General features: G+C 43.3%; 1 protein-coding gene across 2 annotated transcripts in view; it reads left to right on the top strand.

Moving 5' to 3' along the window:
* The first annotated feature begins 4707 nt into the window (after positions 1-4707).
* Positions 4708-15385, top strand: part of LOC138663676 (oocyte zinc finger protein XlCOF22-like) — a 36091-nt gene continuing 25413 nt past the window's right edge. For both annotated transcript variants that reach the window (XM_069749971.1, XM_069749970.1), the window contains exon 1: positions 4708-4759. In XM_069749971.1, coding sequence (XP_069606072.1) covers positions 4733-4759 — 27 coding nt within the window. In that variant the 5' untranslated portion in view covers positions 4708-4732. The remainder of the gene's footprint in view (positions 4760-15385) is intronic.

Here is a 15385-nt window from a genome sequence, read left to right as displayed (position 1 = left end):
TGCTTTCTTAGTCCTGTATATAAGATTGCTTTCTTAGTTCTGTATATAAGATTGCTTTCTTAGTTCTGAATATAAGATTGCTTTCTTAGTTCTGTATATCAGATTGCTTTCTTAGTTCTGTATATAAGATTGCTTTCTTAGTTCTGTATATAAGATTGCTTTCTTAGTTCTGTATATAAGATTGCTTTCTTAGTTCTGTATATAAGATTGCTTTCTTAGTTCTGTATATGATTGCTTTCTTAGTTCTGTATATAAGATTGCTTTCTTAGTTCTGTATATAAGATTGCTTTCTTAGTCCTGTATATAAGATTGCTTTCTTAGTTCTGTATATAAGATTGCTTTCTTAGTTCTGAATATAAGATTGCTTTCTTAGTTCTGTATATCAGATTGCTTTCTTAGTTCTGTATATAAGATTGCTTTCTTAGTTCTGTATATAAGATTGCTTTCTTAGTTCTGTATATAAGATTGCTTTCTTAGTTCTGTATATAAGATTGCTTTCTTAGTTCTGTATATCAGATTGCTCTCTTAGTTCTGTATATAAGATTGCTTTCTTAGTTCTGTATATAAGATTGCTTTCTTAGTTCTGTATATAATATTGAGTTCTTAGTTCTGTATATAATATTGCTTTCTTAGTTCTGTATATAAGATTGCTTTCTTAGTTCTGTATATAAGATTGCTTTCTTAGTTCTGTATACTGTATAAGATTGCTTTCTTAGTTCTGTATATGAGATTGCTTTCTTAGTTCTGTATATAAGATTGCTTTCTTAGTTCTGTATAAAGATTGCTTTCTTAGTTCTGTATATGATTGCTTTCTTAGTTCCGTATGAGATTGCTTTCTTAGTTCTGTATATAAGATTGATTTCTTAGTTCTGTATATCAGATTGCTTTCTTAGTTCTGTATATCAGATTGCTTTCTTAGTTCCGTATATAAGATTGCTTTCTTAGTTCCGTATATAATATTGCTTTCTTAGTTCTGTATATAAGATTGCTTTCTTAGTTCTGTATATGATTGCTTTCTTAGTTCTGTATATAAGATTGCTTTCTTAGTTCTGTATATAAGATTGCTTTCTTAGTTCTGTATATAAGATTGCTTTCTTAGTTCTGTATATGATTGCTTTCTTAGTTCTGTATATAAGATTGCTTTCTTATTTCTGTATATAAGATTGCTTTCTTAGTTCTGTATATAAGATTGCTTTCTTAGTTCTGTATATGATTGCTTTCTTAGTTCTGTATATAAGATTGCTCTCTTAGTTCTGTATGTAAGATTGTTTTCTTAGTTCTGTATATAAGATTGCTTTCTTAGTTCTGCTATAATATTGAGTTCTTAGTTCTGTATATAAGATTGCTTTCTTAGTTCTGTATATGATTGCTTTCTTAGTTCTGTATATAAGATTGCTTTCTTATTTCTGTATATAAGATTGCTTTCTTAGTTCTGTATATAAGATTGCTTTCTTAGTTCTGTATATGATTGCTTTCTTAGTTCTGTATATAAGATTGCTCTCTTAGTTCTGTATGTAAGATTGTTTTCTTAGTTCTGTATATAAGATTGCTTTCTTAGTTCTGTATATAATATTGAGTTCTTAGTTCTGTATATAAGATTGCTTTCTCAGTTCCTTATATAATATTGCTTTCTTAGTTCTGTATATAAGATTGCTTTCTTAGTTCTGTATATAAGATTGCTTTCTTAGTTCTGTATATAAGATTGCTTTCCTAGCTCTGTATATAAGATTGCTTTCTTAGTTCTGTATATGATTGCTTTCTTAGTTCTGTATATAAGATTGCTTTCTTAGTTCTGTATATAAGATTGCTTTCTTAGTTCTGTATATGATTGCTTTCTTAGTTCTGTATATAAGATTGCTTTCTTAGTTCTGTATATAAGATTGCTTTCTTAGTTCTGTATATAAGATTGCGTTCTTAGTTCTGTATATAAGATTGCTTTCTTAGTTCCGTATATAATATTGCTTTCTTAGTTCTGTATATAAGATTGCTTTCATAGTTCTGTATATAAGATTGCTTTCTTAGTTCTGTATATAAGATTGCTTTCTTAGTTCCGTATATAATATTGCTTTCTTAGTTCTGTATATAAGATTGCTTTCTTAGTTCTGTATATAAGATTGCTTTCTTAATTCTGTATATAAGATTGCTTTCCTAGCTCTGTATATAAGACTGCTTTCTTAGTTCTGTATATAAGATTGCTTTCTTAGTTCTGTATATAAGATTGCTTTCCTAGCTCTGTATATAAGATTGCTTTCTTAGTTCTGTATATAATATTGCTTTCTTAGTTCTGTATATAAGATTGCTTTCTTAGTTCCATATATAATATTGCTTTCTTAGTTCTGTATATAAGATTGCTTTCTTAGTTCCGTATATAATAATGCTTTCTTAGCTCTGTATATAAGATTGCTTTCTTAATTCTGTATATAAGATTGCTTTCCTAGCTCTGTATATAATATTGCTTTCTTAGTTCTGTATATAATATTGTTTTCTTAGTTCTGTATATAAGATTGTTTTCCTAGCTCTGTATATAAGATTGCTTTCTTAGTTCTGTATATAATATTGCTTTCTTAGTTCTGTATATAAGATTGCTTTCTTAGTTCTGTATATAAGATTGCTTTCCTAGTTCTGTATATAAGATTGCTTTCTTAGTTCTGTATATAAGATTGCTTTCTTAGTTCTGTATATAATTTTGCGTTCTTAGTTCTGTATATAAGATTGCTTTCTTAGTTCTGTATATAAGATTGCTTTCTTAGTTCTGTATATAAGATTGCTTTCTTAGTTCTGTATATAAGATTGCTTTCTTAGTTCTGTATATGAGATTGCTTTCCTAGCTCTGACTATAAGGTAGCTTTCTTAGTTCTGTATATAATATTGCTTTCTTAGTCCTGTATATAAGATTGCTTTCTTAGTTCTGTATATAAGATAGCTTTCTTAGTTCTGTATATAAGATTGCTTTCCTAGCTCTGTATATAAGATTGCTTTCTTAGTTCTGTATATAAGATTGCTTTCCTATCTCTGTATATACGATTGCTCTCTTAGTTCTGTATATAAGATTACTATCTTAGTTCTGTATATAAGATTGCTTTCTTAGTTCTGTATATAAGATTGCTTTCTTTGTTCTGTATATAAGATTGCTTTCTTAGTTCTGTATATAAGATTGCTTTCCTATCTCTGTATATAAGATTGCTTTCCTAACTCTGTATATAAGATTGCTATCTTAGTTCTGTATATAAGATTGCTTTTTAGTCCTGTATATAAGATTGCTTTCTTAGTTATGTATGTAAGATTACTTTGTTAGTTCTGTATATAAGATTGCTTTCTTAGTTCTGTATATCAGATTGTTTTCTTAGTTCTGTATATAAAATTGCTTTCTTAGTTCCGTATATAAGATTGCTTTCTTAGTTCTGTATATAACATTGCTTTCTTAGTTCTGTATATAACATTACTTCCTTAGTTCTGTATATTAACAGCTTTACGCTACATAGCGCTTTATAGTAAGTAACAGATGATGTTATAAATGCATTGTATACGGGCGGTAGGACAGAAAACATCACACACTCGCATGACACTCGTCCAACTCTCCGGGATGAACATCGGAGCGATTTATAATACACTGATGTGAACATGCCCTTAGCTGAACTCTGAATATAGTATGTGAAGACCGCCATCCCTGGAAGGGGTTAAACACAGGAGATTTCGGCATTTTAGCTCCTGGTATGGAGTCGATAGCACAATCATATGTCGTCATATAGTAGACGTCCGGTAACTGGTGATAATTCCCTCATGTGTGGGGTCTATTTGTCTCCAAGCAGAGAAATCACACGTTACATTCCACACATAAAACTGTGTAGAAAAAGCGGCGCGGGGTAAGGCTATGTGCACACGTTTAGGAATTTCGTGTTTTTTTTCCGCGTTTTTTCGCTATAAAAACGCGATAAAACCACGAAAAAAATGCATACATTAAGCATCCTATTTTTAGAAAGCATTTCGCATTTTTTGTGCACATGCTGCGTTTCTTTCCAGGATGCAATTCCGCGGCGGAAAAAAAAGCATGTTCATTAAAGTGCAGAGTTGCGGCAATTCCGCACACATAGGAATGCATTGATCCGCTTACTTCCCGCATGGGGCTATGCCCACCATACAGGAAGTAAGCGGGTCATGTGCATTTGGTACCCAGGGTGGAGGGGAGGAGACTCTCCTCCAGGCCCTGGGAACCATATAATTGTAAAAAAAAATAAAAGAACTAAAATAAAAAATCATGATATTCTCACCTTCCGGTGTCCAGCGCAGCTTTCCCACTCCTCGCAACGCTCCGGTCCCAGTAACGCATTGAGAAAATGACCTGTGATAACGTGCGGTCACTTTGTTTGACAAGTGTGACCAACCTGTCAATCACGCTACAGATCGCTTGGAAAACGCTAGCATTCTGCAAGCTAATTACACTTGCAAAACACTAGTGTTTAGCGAGAAAAGGCCAATTCCGCCTGCAATATACCCACGGCAGGAGTTGCAGAATTGCCGTAGAAATTCCTGCGGCAATTCTGCAACGTGTACACTTAGCCTCATTGTGCCAGTAGTGAGGGCAAATAATGGTGGAAATGTCACTGACTTAGGAGAAGTTTCCATGTAATGTCTGCACTCCGGATATCATTCACTGAGGCCCTTGATCATGTGACCCCTGACTCCTCCCTCCTGTGACCTCATCACAGGTCCTGTGTGCACAGAGCAGCCGTATATGTGGTGTGCGGCTCTGCAGGAGGAGGTAGGTGCTGGAGATTGACGTTATTTTCTGTCAGGATTTTCCGTTGTTCACACTCGTCCGCACTTCATACACAAACACTCGGTTTTCCTCTGTGTGATGTTGCTCTTTTTCTATCTGTATCCGGGAAGCTGTCACATGGGATAACGTGGTTCTCCGACTCATAACGGGTTAATCCTCCTTCCTCCCTGGAGTTGCGGGCCTCAGTCACACCTGCGTCCCTTCACCGAGGGCAGCACCCCTAATAATAGACACTCCGCTCCGTATACGAATCGTCCACAATATGACACACGCGGCTCCGCTCCGTACATGAATGTCACCCAATAGGACACACACGGCTCCACTCTGTACATGAATCGTCCACAATATGACACACGCGGCTCCGCTCCGTACATGAATGTCACCCAATAGGACACACGCGGCTCCGCTCCGGACATGAATCGTCCTCCATTAGGACACACACGCGGCTCCACTCTGTACATGAATCATCCCCCAATAGGACACACTGCTCGGACACCGCTGTGTCTGCTACCCACACCACGCCACCAATGACCCCTTGGCAAACCACCAAGACAACTGCTTCCTGGAAGTTTAATGCGCATATTGGACAGCCAACTATACTGGACATTGCGCTATACGAAATACAGTGATACTACCAACTCGGTGACACTTTACTCAAAAGGCGACCATATGATAAAGGCCGTTTTACCGGTCGAAACGTCTAGCTGTCGCTTCGCTCATCATCGTTAATAAACATTCACCTGAAGCTTACTTTTCCCATTGTATGAGTGCAGTGATTCCATATTGAGCTTGTATCTATGGGGCCAGTAGTCGCCTTTCATTAGCACCTTATACCCATAGTAATTTGTCGAGTGCCATCCATCGATATTATATACCATTCCGTATATGAATTGTCCCCAATAGTACACACGCTGCTCCGCTCCGTACATGAATCGTCCCCCAATAGGACACACGTGGCTCTGCTCCATACATGAATCGTCCCCCAATAGGACACACGTGGCTCCGCTCTGTACATGAATCGTCCCCCAATAGGACACACGTGGCTCTGCTCCGTACATGAATCGTCCCCCAATAGGACACCTGCTATGACCTGGTGGTTAGGACAATAATGGACCTGGTGGTTAAGAGCACACGGAATGACCTGATAGTTACTAATATTACAGGACAAGCTCTGGGACGTGGGAACTCTGCTGACCGCAATCCCTAATCCTATCACACACACTAGAAATAGCCGTGGATTGCTCCTAACGCTCCCTATGCAACTCGTCACAGCCTAAGAAACTAGCCAGCCCTAAAGATAGAAAAATAAAGCCTACCTTGCCTCAGAGAAATTCCCCAAAGGAAAAGGCAGCCCCCCACATATAATAACTGTGAGTTAAGATGAAAATTACAAACACAGAGATGATATAGATTTAGCAAAGAGAGGCCCGACTTACTGAACAGACAGAGGATAGGAAAGGTAACTTTGCGGTCAGCACAAAAACTACAAAAAGACCACGCAGAGGGCGCAAAAAGACCCTCCGCACCGACTCACGGTGCGGAGGCGCCCCTCTGCATCCCAGAGCTTCCAGCAAGCAAGACAACAAATTAAATAGCAAGCTGGACAGAAAAATAGTAAACCAAAGAAAAACAAGCAGGAACTTAGCTTCTGCTGGGAAGACAGGTCACAAGAACGATCCAGGAGCGAACTAGACCAATACTGGAACATTGACAGGTGGCATGGAGCAATGATCTAAGTGGAGTTAAATAGAGCAGCCAGCTAACGAATTAACCTCATCACCTGTGGAAGGAAACTCAGAAGCCGCAGCCCCACTCACAACCACCAGAGGAAGCCCATGGACAGAACCAGCCGAAGTACCATTCATAACCACAGGGGGGAGCTTGACAACAGAATTCACAACAGTACTCCCCCCTTGAGGAGGGGTCGCCGAACCCTCACCAGAGCCCCCAGGCCGACCAGGACGAGCCAAATGAAAGGCACGAACCAGATCGGCAGCATGAACATCAGAGGCAAAGACCCAGGAATTAGCTTCCTGACCATAACCCTTCCACTTGACCAGGTACTGGAGTTTCCGTCTCGAAATACGAGAATCCAAAATCTTCTCCACGACATACTCCAACTCCCCCTCAACCAACACCGGGGCAGGAGGATCAACGGATGGAACCACAGGCGCCACGTATCTCCGCAACAACGACCTATGGAATACATTATGGATGGCAAAAGAAGCTGGAAGGGCCAAACGAAATGACACAGGATTGAGAACCTCAGAAATCTTATACGGACCAATGAAACGAGGCTTAAACTTAGGAGAGGAAACCTTCATAGGAGCATAATGAGACGACAACCAAACCAAATCCCCAACACGAAGTCGGGGACCCACACAGCGCCGGCGGTTAGCGAAACGTTGAGCCTTCTCCTGGGACAATGTCAAATTGTCCACCACATGAGTCCAAATCTGCTGCAACCTATCCACCACAGTATCTACACCAGGACGGTCCGAAGACTCAACCTGCCCTGAAGAGAAACGAGGATGGAAACCAGAATTGCAGAAAAACGGCGAAACCAAAGTAGCCGAGCTGGCCCGATTATTAAGGGCGAACTCAGCCAAAGGCAAAAAGGACACCCAATCATCCTGATCAGCAGAAACAAAGCATCTCAGATATGTTTCCAAAGTCTGATTAGTTCGTTCGGTTTGACCATTTGTCTGAGGATGGAAAGCCAAGGAAAAAGACAAATCAATGCCCATCCTAGCACAAAAGGATCGCCAAAACCTTGAAACAAACTGGGAACCTCTGTCCGAAACGATGTTCTCCGGAATGCCATGTAAACGAACCATATGCTGGAAAAACAATGGCACCAAATCAGAAGAGGAAGGCAATTTAGACAAGGGTACCAAATGGACCATCTTAGAGAAGCGATTACAAACCACCCAAATGACCGACATCTTTTGAGAGACAGGGAGATCCGAAATAAAATCCATAGAAATATGCGTCCAGGGCCTCTTCGGGACCGGCAAGGGCAAAAGCAACCCACTGGCACGAGAACAGCAGGGCTTAGCCCGAGCACAAGTCCCACAGGACTGCACAAAAGAACGCACATCCCGTGACAAAGACGGCCACCAAAAGGATCTAGCCACCAAATCTCTGGTACCAAAGATTCCAGGATGACCAGCCAACACCGAACAATGAACCTCAGAGATAACTCTACTAGTCCATTTATCAGGGACAAACAGTTTCTCCACTGGGCAACGGTCAGGTCTATCAGCCTGAAATTTTTGCAGCACCCGCCGCAAATCAGGGGAGATGGCAGACAAAATTACTCCCTCTCTGAGAATACCCGCCGGCTCAGGAACACCCGGAGAGTCAGGCACAAAACTCCTTGACAGGGCATCAGCCTTCACATTCTTAGAGCCCGGAAGGTACGAAACCACAAAATCAAAACGGGAGAAAAATAGCGACCAACGAGCCTGTCTAGGATTCAACCGTTTGGCAGACTCGAGATAAGTCAAATTCTTGTGATCCGTCAAGACCACCACGCGATGCTTGGTTCCTTCAAGCCAATGACGCCACTCCTCGAATGCCCACTTCATGGCCAACAACTCTCGATTGCCAACATCATAATTGCGCTCAGCAGGCGAAAACTTTCTAGAAAAGAAGGCACATGGTTTCATCACCGAGCCATCAGAACTTCTTTGCGACAAAACAGCCCCTGCTCCAATCTCAGAAGCATCAACCTCGACCTGAAACGGGAGTGAAACATCTGGCTGGCACAACACAGGGGCAGAAGAAAATCGACGCTTCAACTCCTGAAAAGCTTCCACAGCCGCAGAAGACCAATTGACCACATCAGCACCCTTCTTGGTCAAATCAGTCAACGGTTTAGCAACACTAGAAAAATTACTGATGAAGCGACGATAAAAATTAGCAAAGCCCAGGAACTTTTGCAGACTCTTCACAGATGTCGGCTGAGTCCAATCATAAATGGCCTGGACTTTAACAGGGTCCATCTCGATAGTAGAAGGTGTAAGACTCATGTCGGTGTGGTAGTTGGGGGCAGGTATATCTCGCCTGTCATGATCTGGTAATTCAGTACCACAATGGACATAGGAGTCAGAGCACATACAGTGACCTGACAATAACCCAAAAACATAGAACGAGCTCTGAGACGTGGAAACTCTCCTGACCGCAATCCCTAATCCTGTCCAACACAACTAGAGGCAGCCGTGGATTGCGCCTAACGCTCCCTATGCAACTCGGCACAGCCTGAGAAACTAGCTAGCCTGAAGATAGAAAATAAGCCTACCTTGCCTCAGAGAAATACCCCAAAGGAAAAGGCAGCCCCCACATATAATGACTGTGAGTTAAGATGAAAAGACCAACGTAGAGATGAAATAGATTTAGCAAAGTGAAGCCCGACTTTCTGAACAGAGCGAGGATAGGAAAGGTAACTTTGCGGTCAACACAAAACCCTACAAACAACCACGCAAAGGGGGCAAAAAGACCCTCCGTACCGAACTAACGGCACTGAGGTACACCCTCTGCGTCCCAGAGCTTCCAGCAAGAACGAGAAAACAAATAAGCAAGCTGGACAGAAAAAAACAGCAAACAAAAAGCAAAAGCGGAACTTAGCTATGCAGAGCAGCAGGCCACAGGAACGATCCAGGAGGAAACAGGTACAATACTAGAACATTGACTGGAAGCCAGGATCAAAGCACTAGGTGGAGTTAAATAGAGCAGCACCTAACGACTTCACCACATCACCTGAGGAAGGAAACTCAGAAGCCGCAGTACCACTTTCCTCCACCAACGGAAGCTCACAGACAGAATCAGCCGAAGTACCACTTGTGACCACAGGAGGGAGCTCTGCCACAGAATTCACAACAGTACCCCCCCCTTGAGGAGGGGTCACCGAACCCTCACCAGAGCCCTCAGGACGACCAGGATGAGCCACATGAAAGGCACGAACAAGATCGGGAGCATGGACATCAGAGGCAAAGACCCAGGAATTATCTTCCTGAGCATAACCCTTCCACTTAACCAGATACTGGAGTTTCCGTCTTGAAACACGAGAATCCAAAATCTTCTCCACAATATACTCCAACTCCCCCTCCACCAAAACCGGGGCAGGAGGATCAACAGATGGAACCATAGGTGCCACGTATCTCCGCAACAATGACCTATGGAATACGTTATGTATGGAAAAAGAATCTGGAAGGGTCAGACGAAAAGACACAGGATTAAGAACCTCAGAAATCCTATACGGACCAATGAAACGAGGTTTAAACTTAGGAGAGGAAACCTTCATAGGAATATGACGAGAAGATAACCAAACCAAATCCCCAACACGAAGTCGGGGACCCACACAGCGTCTGCGATTAGCGAAACGTTGAGCCTTCTCCTGGGACAAGGTCAAATTGTCCACTACATGAGTCCAAATCTGCTGCAACCTGTCCACCACAGTATCCACACCAGGACAGTCCGAAGACTCAACCTGCCCTGAAGAGAAACGAGGATGGAACCCAGAGTTGCAGAAAAACGGCGAAACCAAGGTAGCCGAGCTGGCCCGATTATTAAGGGCGAACTCAGCCAAAGGCAAAAAGGACACCCAGTCATCCTGATCAGCGGAAACAAAGCATCTCAGATATGTTTCCAAGGTCTGATTGGTTCGTTCGGTCTGGCCATTAGTCTGAGGATGGAAAGCCGAGGAAAAAGACAAGTCAATGCCCATCCTACCACAAAAGGCTCGCCAAAACCTCGAAACAAACTGGGAACCTCTGTCAGACACGATATTCTCTGGAATGCCATGTAAACGAACCACATGCTGGAAGAACAATGGCACCAAATCAGAGGAGGAAGGTAATTTAGACAAGGGTACCAAATGGACCATCTTAGAGAAGCGATCACAGACCACCCAAATGACTGACATCTTTTGAGAGACGGGAAGATCTGAAATAAAATCCATAGAGATATGTGTCCAAGGCCTCTTCGGGACCGGCAAGGGCAAAAGCAACCCACTGGCACGAGAACAGCAGGGCTTAGCCCGAGCACAAATCCCACAGGACTGCACAAAAGTACGCACATCCCGCGACAGAGACGGCCACCAAAAGGATCTAGCCACTAACTCTCTGGTACCAAAGATTCCAGGATGACCAGCCAACACCGAACAATGGACCTCAGAGATAACTTTATTCGTCCACCTATCAGGGACAAACAGTTTCTCCGCTGGGCAACGATCAGGTTTATTAGCCTGAAATTTTTGCAGCACCCACCGCAAATCAGGGGAGATGGCAGACACAATTACTCCCTCTTTGAGGATACCCGCCGGCTCAGATAAACCCGGAGAGTCGGGCACAAAACTCCTAGACAGAGCATCCGCCTTCACATTTTTAGAGCCCGGAAGGTACGAAATCACAAAGTCAAAACGGGCAAAAAACAGCGACCAACGAGCCTGTCTAGGATTCAACCGCTTGGCAGACTCGAGATAAGTCAAGTTCTTATGATCAGTCAAGACCACCACACGATGCTTAGCTCCTTCAAGCCAATGACGCCACTCCTCGAATGCCCACTTCATGGCCAGCAACTCTCGATTACCCACATCATAATTTCGCTCAGCAGGCGAAAACTTCCTGGAAAAGAAGGCGCATGGTTTCATCACCGAGCAATCAGAACTTCTCTGCGACAAAACAGCCCCTGCTCCAATCTCAGAAGCATCAACCTCGACCTGGAAAGGAAGCGAAACATCTGGTTGACACAACACAGGGGCAGAAGACAAACGACGATTCAACTCTTGAAAAGCTTCCACAGCAGCAGAAGACCAATTGACCACATCAGCACCCTTCTTGGTTAAATCGGTCAATGGTTTAGCAATACTAGAAAAATTGCAGATGAAGCGACGATAAAAATTAGCAAAGCCCAGAAACTTTTGCAGACTTTTCAGAGATGTCGGCTGAGTCCAATCATGAATGGCTTGGACCTTAACAGGGTCCATCTCGATAGTAGAAGGGGAAAAGATGAACCCCAAAAATGAAACCTTCTGAACACCAAAGAGACACTTTGATCCCTTCACAAACAAAGAATTAGCACGCAGGACCTGGAACACCATTCTGACCTGCTTCACATGAGACTCCCAATCATCCGAAAAGATCAAAATGTCATCCAAGTACACAATCAGGAACTTATCCAGGTACTCTCGGAAGATGTCATGCATAAAGGACTGAAACACTGATGGAGCATTGGCAAGTCCGAATGGCATTACTAGATACTCAAAATGGCCCTCGGGCGTATTAAATGCAATTTTCCATTCATCGCCTCGCTTAATACGCACAAGATTATACGCACCACGAAGATCTATCTTGGTGAACCAACTAGCCCCCTTAATCCGAGCAAACAAATCAGATAACAACGGCAAGGGGTACTGAAATTTAACCGTGATCTTATTTAGAAGGCGGTAATCTATACAAGGTCTCAGTGAACCATCCTTCTTGGCTACAAAAAAGAACCCTGCTCCTAATGGCGACGATGACGGGCTAATATGCCCCTTCTCCAAGGACTCCTTAACATAACTCCGCATAGCGGCGTGCTCAGGCACAGATAAATTAAACAGTCGACCTTTTGGGAATTTACTACCAGGAATCAAATCGATAGCACAATCACAATCCCTATGCGGAGGTAGGGTATCGGACTTGGGCTCATCAAATACATCCCGGTAATCAGACAAGAACTCTGGAACCTCAGAAGGGGTGGATGACGAAATAGTCAGAAATGGGACATCACCATGTACTCCCTGACAACCCCAGCTGGACACAGACATGGATTTCCAATCTAATACTGGATTATGGACTTGTAGCCATGGCAACCCCAACTCGACCACATCATGCAGATTATGCAACACCAGAAAGCGAATAACCTCCTGATGTGCAGGAGCCATGCACATGGTCAGCTGGGTCCAGTACTGAGGCTTATTCTTGGCCAAAGGCGTAGCATCAATTCCTCTCAATGGAATAGGACACTGCAAGGGCTCCAAGAAAAACCCACAATGCCTAGCATACTCCAAGTCCATCAAATTCAGGGCAGCGCCTGAATCCACAAATGCCATGACGGAATACGATGACAAGGAGCAGATCAAGGTAACGGACAGAAGAAATTTAGATTTTTTTAATGGTGGCAGATCTAGCGAACCGCTTAGTGCGCTTAGGAGAATCAGAGATAGCATGAGTGGAATCACCACAGTAGAAACACAGCCCATTCAGACGTCTGTGTTCTTGCCGTTCAACTCTGGTCAAAGTCCTATCGCACTGCATAGGCTCAGGTTTAAGCTCAGGTAATACCGCCAAATGGTGCACAGATTTACGCTCACGCAAGCGTCGACCGATCTGAATGGCCAAAGACATAGACTCATTCAGACCAGCAGGCATAGGAAATCCCACCACGACATCCTTAAGGGCTTCAGAGAGACCTTTTCTGAAAATAGCTGCGAGCGCACCTTCATTCCATTGAGTGAGTACGGACCACTTTCTAAATTTCTGACAATATACCTCTATCTCATCCTGACCATGACACAGAGCCAGCAAATTTTTTTCTGCCTGATCCACTGAATTAGGCTCATCGTACAGCAATCCGAGCGCCAGGAAAAACGCATCAACATTACTCAATGCAGGATCTCCTGGCGCAAGGGAAAATGCCCAGTCTTGAGGGTCGCCACGCAAAAAAGAAATAATAATTCTCACTTGTTGAACTGGGTCACCAGAGGAGCGAGATTTCAAGGCCAGAAACAGTTTGCAATTATTTTTGAAATTCACAAACTTGGCTCTATCACCATAAAACAAATCAGGAATAGGAATTCTTGGTTCTAACATAGGCTTCTGAACCACCAAATCTTGAATCTTTTGTACATTTATAACGAGATTATCCATTGAAGAGCACAGACCCTGAATGTCCATGTCCACACCTGTGTCCTGAACCACCCAAATGTCTAGGGGAAAAAAAAGGCAAAACACAGCGCAGAGAAAAAAAAATGGTCTCAGAACTTCTTTTTTCCCTCTATTGAGAATCATTAGTACTTTGGGCTTCCAGTACTGTCATGATCTGGTAATTCAGTACCACAATGGACATAGGAGTCAGAGCACATACAGTGACCTGACAATAACCCAAAAACATAGAACGAGCTCTGAGACGTGGAAACTCTGCTGACCGCAATCCCTAATCCTCTCCAACACAACTAGAGGCAGCCGTGGATTGCGCCTAACGTTCCCTATGCAACTCGGCACGGCCTGAGAAACTAGCTAGCCTGAAGATAGAAAATAAGCCTACCTTGCCTCAGAGAAATACCCCAAAGGAAAAGGCAGCCCCCACATATAATGACTGTGAGTTAAGATGAAAAGACCAACGTAGAGATGAAATAGATTTAGCAAAGTGAGGCCCGACTTTCTGAACAGAGCGAGGATAGGAAAGGTAACTTTGCGGTCAACACAAAACCCTACAAACAACCACACAAAGGGGGCAAAAAGACCCTCCGTACCGAACTAACGGCACGGAGGTACACCCTCTGCGTCCCAGAGCTTCCAGCAAGAACGAGAAAACAAATAAGCAAGCTGGACAGAAAAAAACAGCAAACAAAAAGCAAAAGCGGAACTTAGCTATGCAGAGCAGCAGGCCACAGGAACGATCCAGGAGGAAACAGGTACAATACTAGAACATTGACTGGAAGCCAGGATCAAAGCACTAGGTGGAGTTAAATAGAGCAGCACCTAACGACTTCACCACATCACCTGAGGAAGGAAACTCAGAAGCCGCAGTACCACTTTCCTCCACCAACGGAAGCTCACAGAGAGAATCAGCCGAAGTACCACTTGTGACCACAGGAGGGAGCTCTGCCACAGAATTCACAACACTCGCCCAGGTTTTTGTCCTATGTGAATTAGGCCACTCAGTATCTTCAGGATGCTAATGGGTTAACAAGTGCAGGAATAAAGGATGACCAGCTGGGGGTTTCCAGCATCAGCCTGGGGCACACAGATTGCCTGTCTGTGTGAGACAAACGTGAGTGAGAGCTGTGCTCAAGAACTGTGTGTTGTTAGCTGGGTGGGAGTAGCCCCCCCAGTTGTTGAGATAGCAACGTGTTGGTTTAGTTAGCGCCGGACAGGCTAGGATTTTTTTTTATGTTTTGTTTTTCCTATGTTGCTTTCACGCTAATAAATCTGACCTGAGGTCAGCCTGCTCAGAAAACCTGCTGTACGCCTCAGATTCAATGCACAAACCACGTGGCCTTTGACCCCAGCAAAGGCGATCCCGGAGTGTTGTGTCACATTGTGGTGGAGAATGCGGGCATACCGTGGCACAGGCGACAGCATGGAAGACGTGGTGAAAGCCTTAGTACAGTCCACTGCCGTACAGCAGCAGGCCACTGCCGCACAGCACGAAGCTAATCGCTTGATTGCCGCACAGCTGAAGGAGTTAGTGGACATGACGGTTGCAGACCGCCAGCTTCTCCAACAGGTGGCGCAGCGCCTGGTGAGCATACCTGACGCTGACCCGGAAGCAGAGTCCAAAAGGATCCATGTGAGTCGATACTGGCAAAAGCTGACTGCAGAAGATGACGTTGAGGCATAC

The sequence above is a fragment of the Ranitomeya imitator genome, chromosome 2 (genome assembly GCF_032444005.1).
Source record: "Ranitomeya imitator isolate aRanImi1 chromosome 2, aRanImi1.pri, whole genome shotgun sequence".
NCBI lineage: Eukaryota > Metazoa > Chordata > Amphibia > Anura > Dendrobatidae > Ranitomeya > Ranitomeya imitator.
This window is presented reverse-complemented; position numbering and strand designations above follow the sequence as displayed.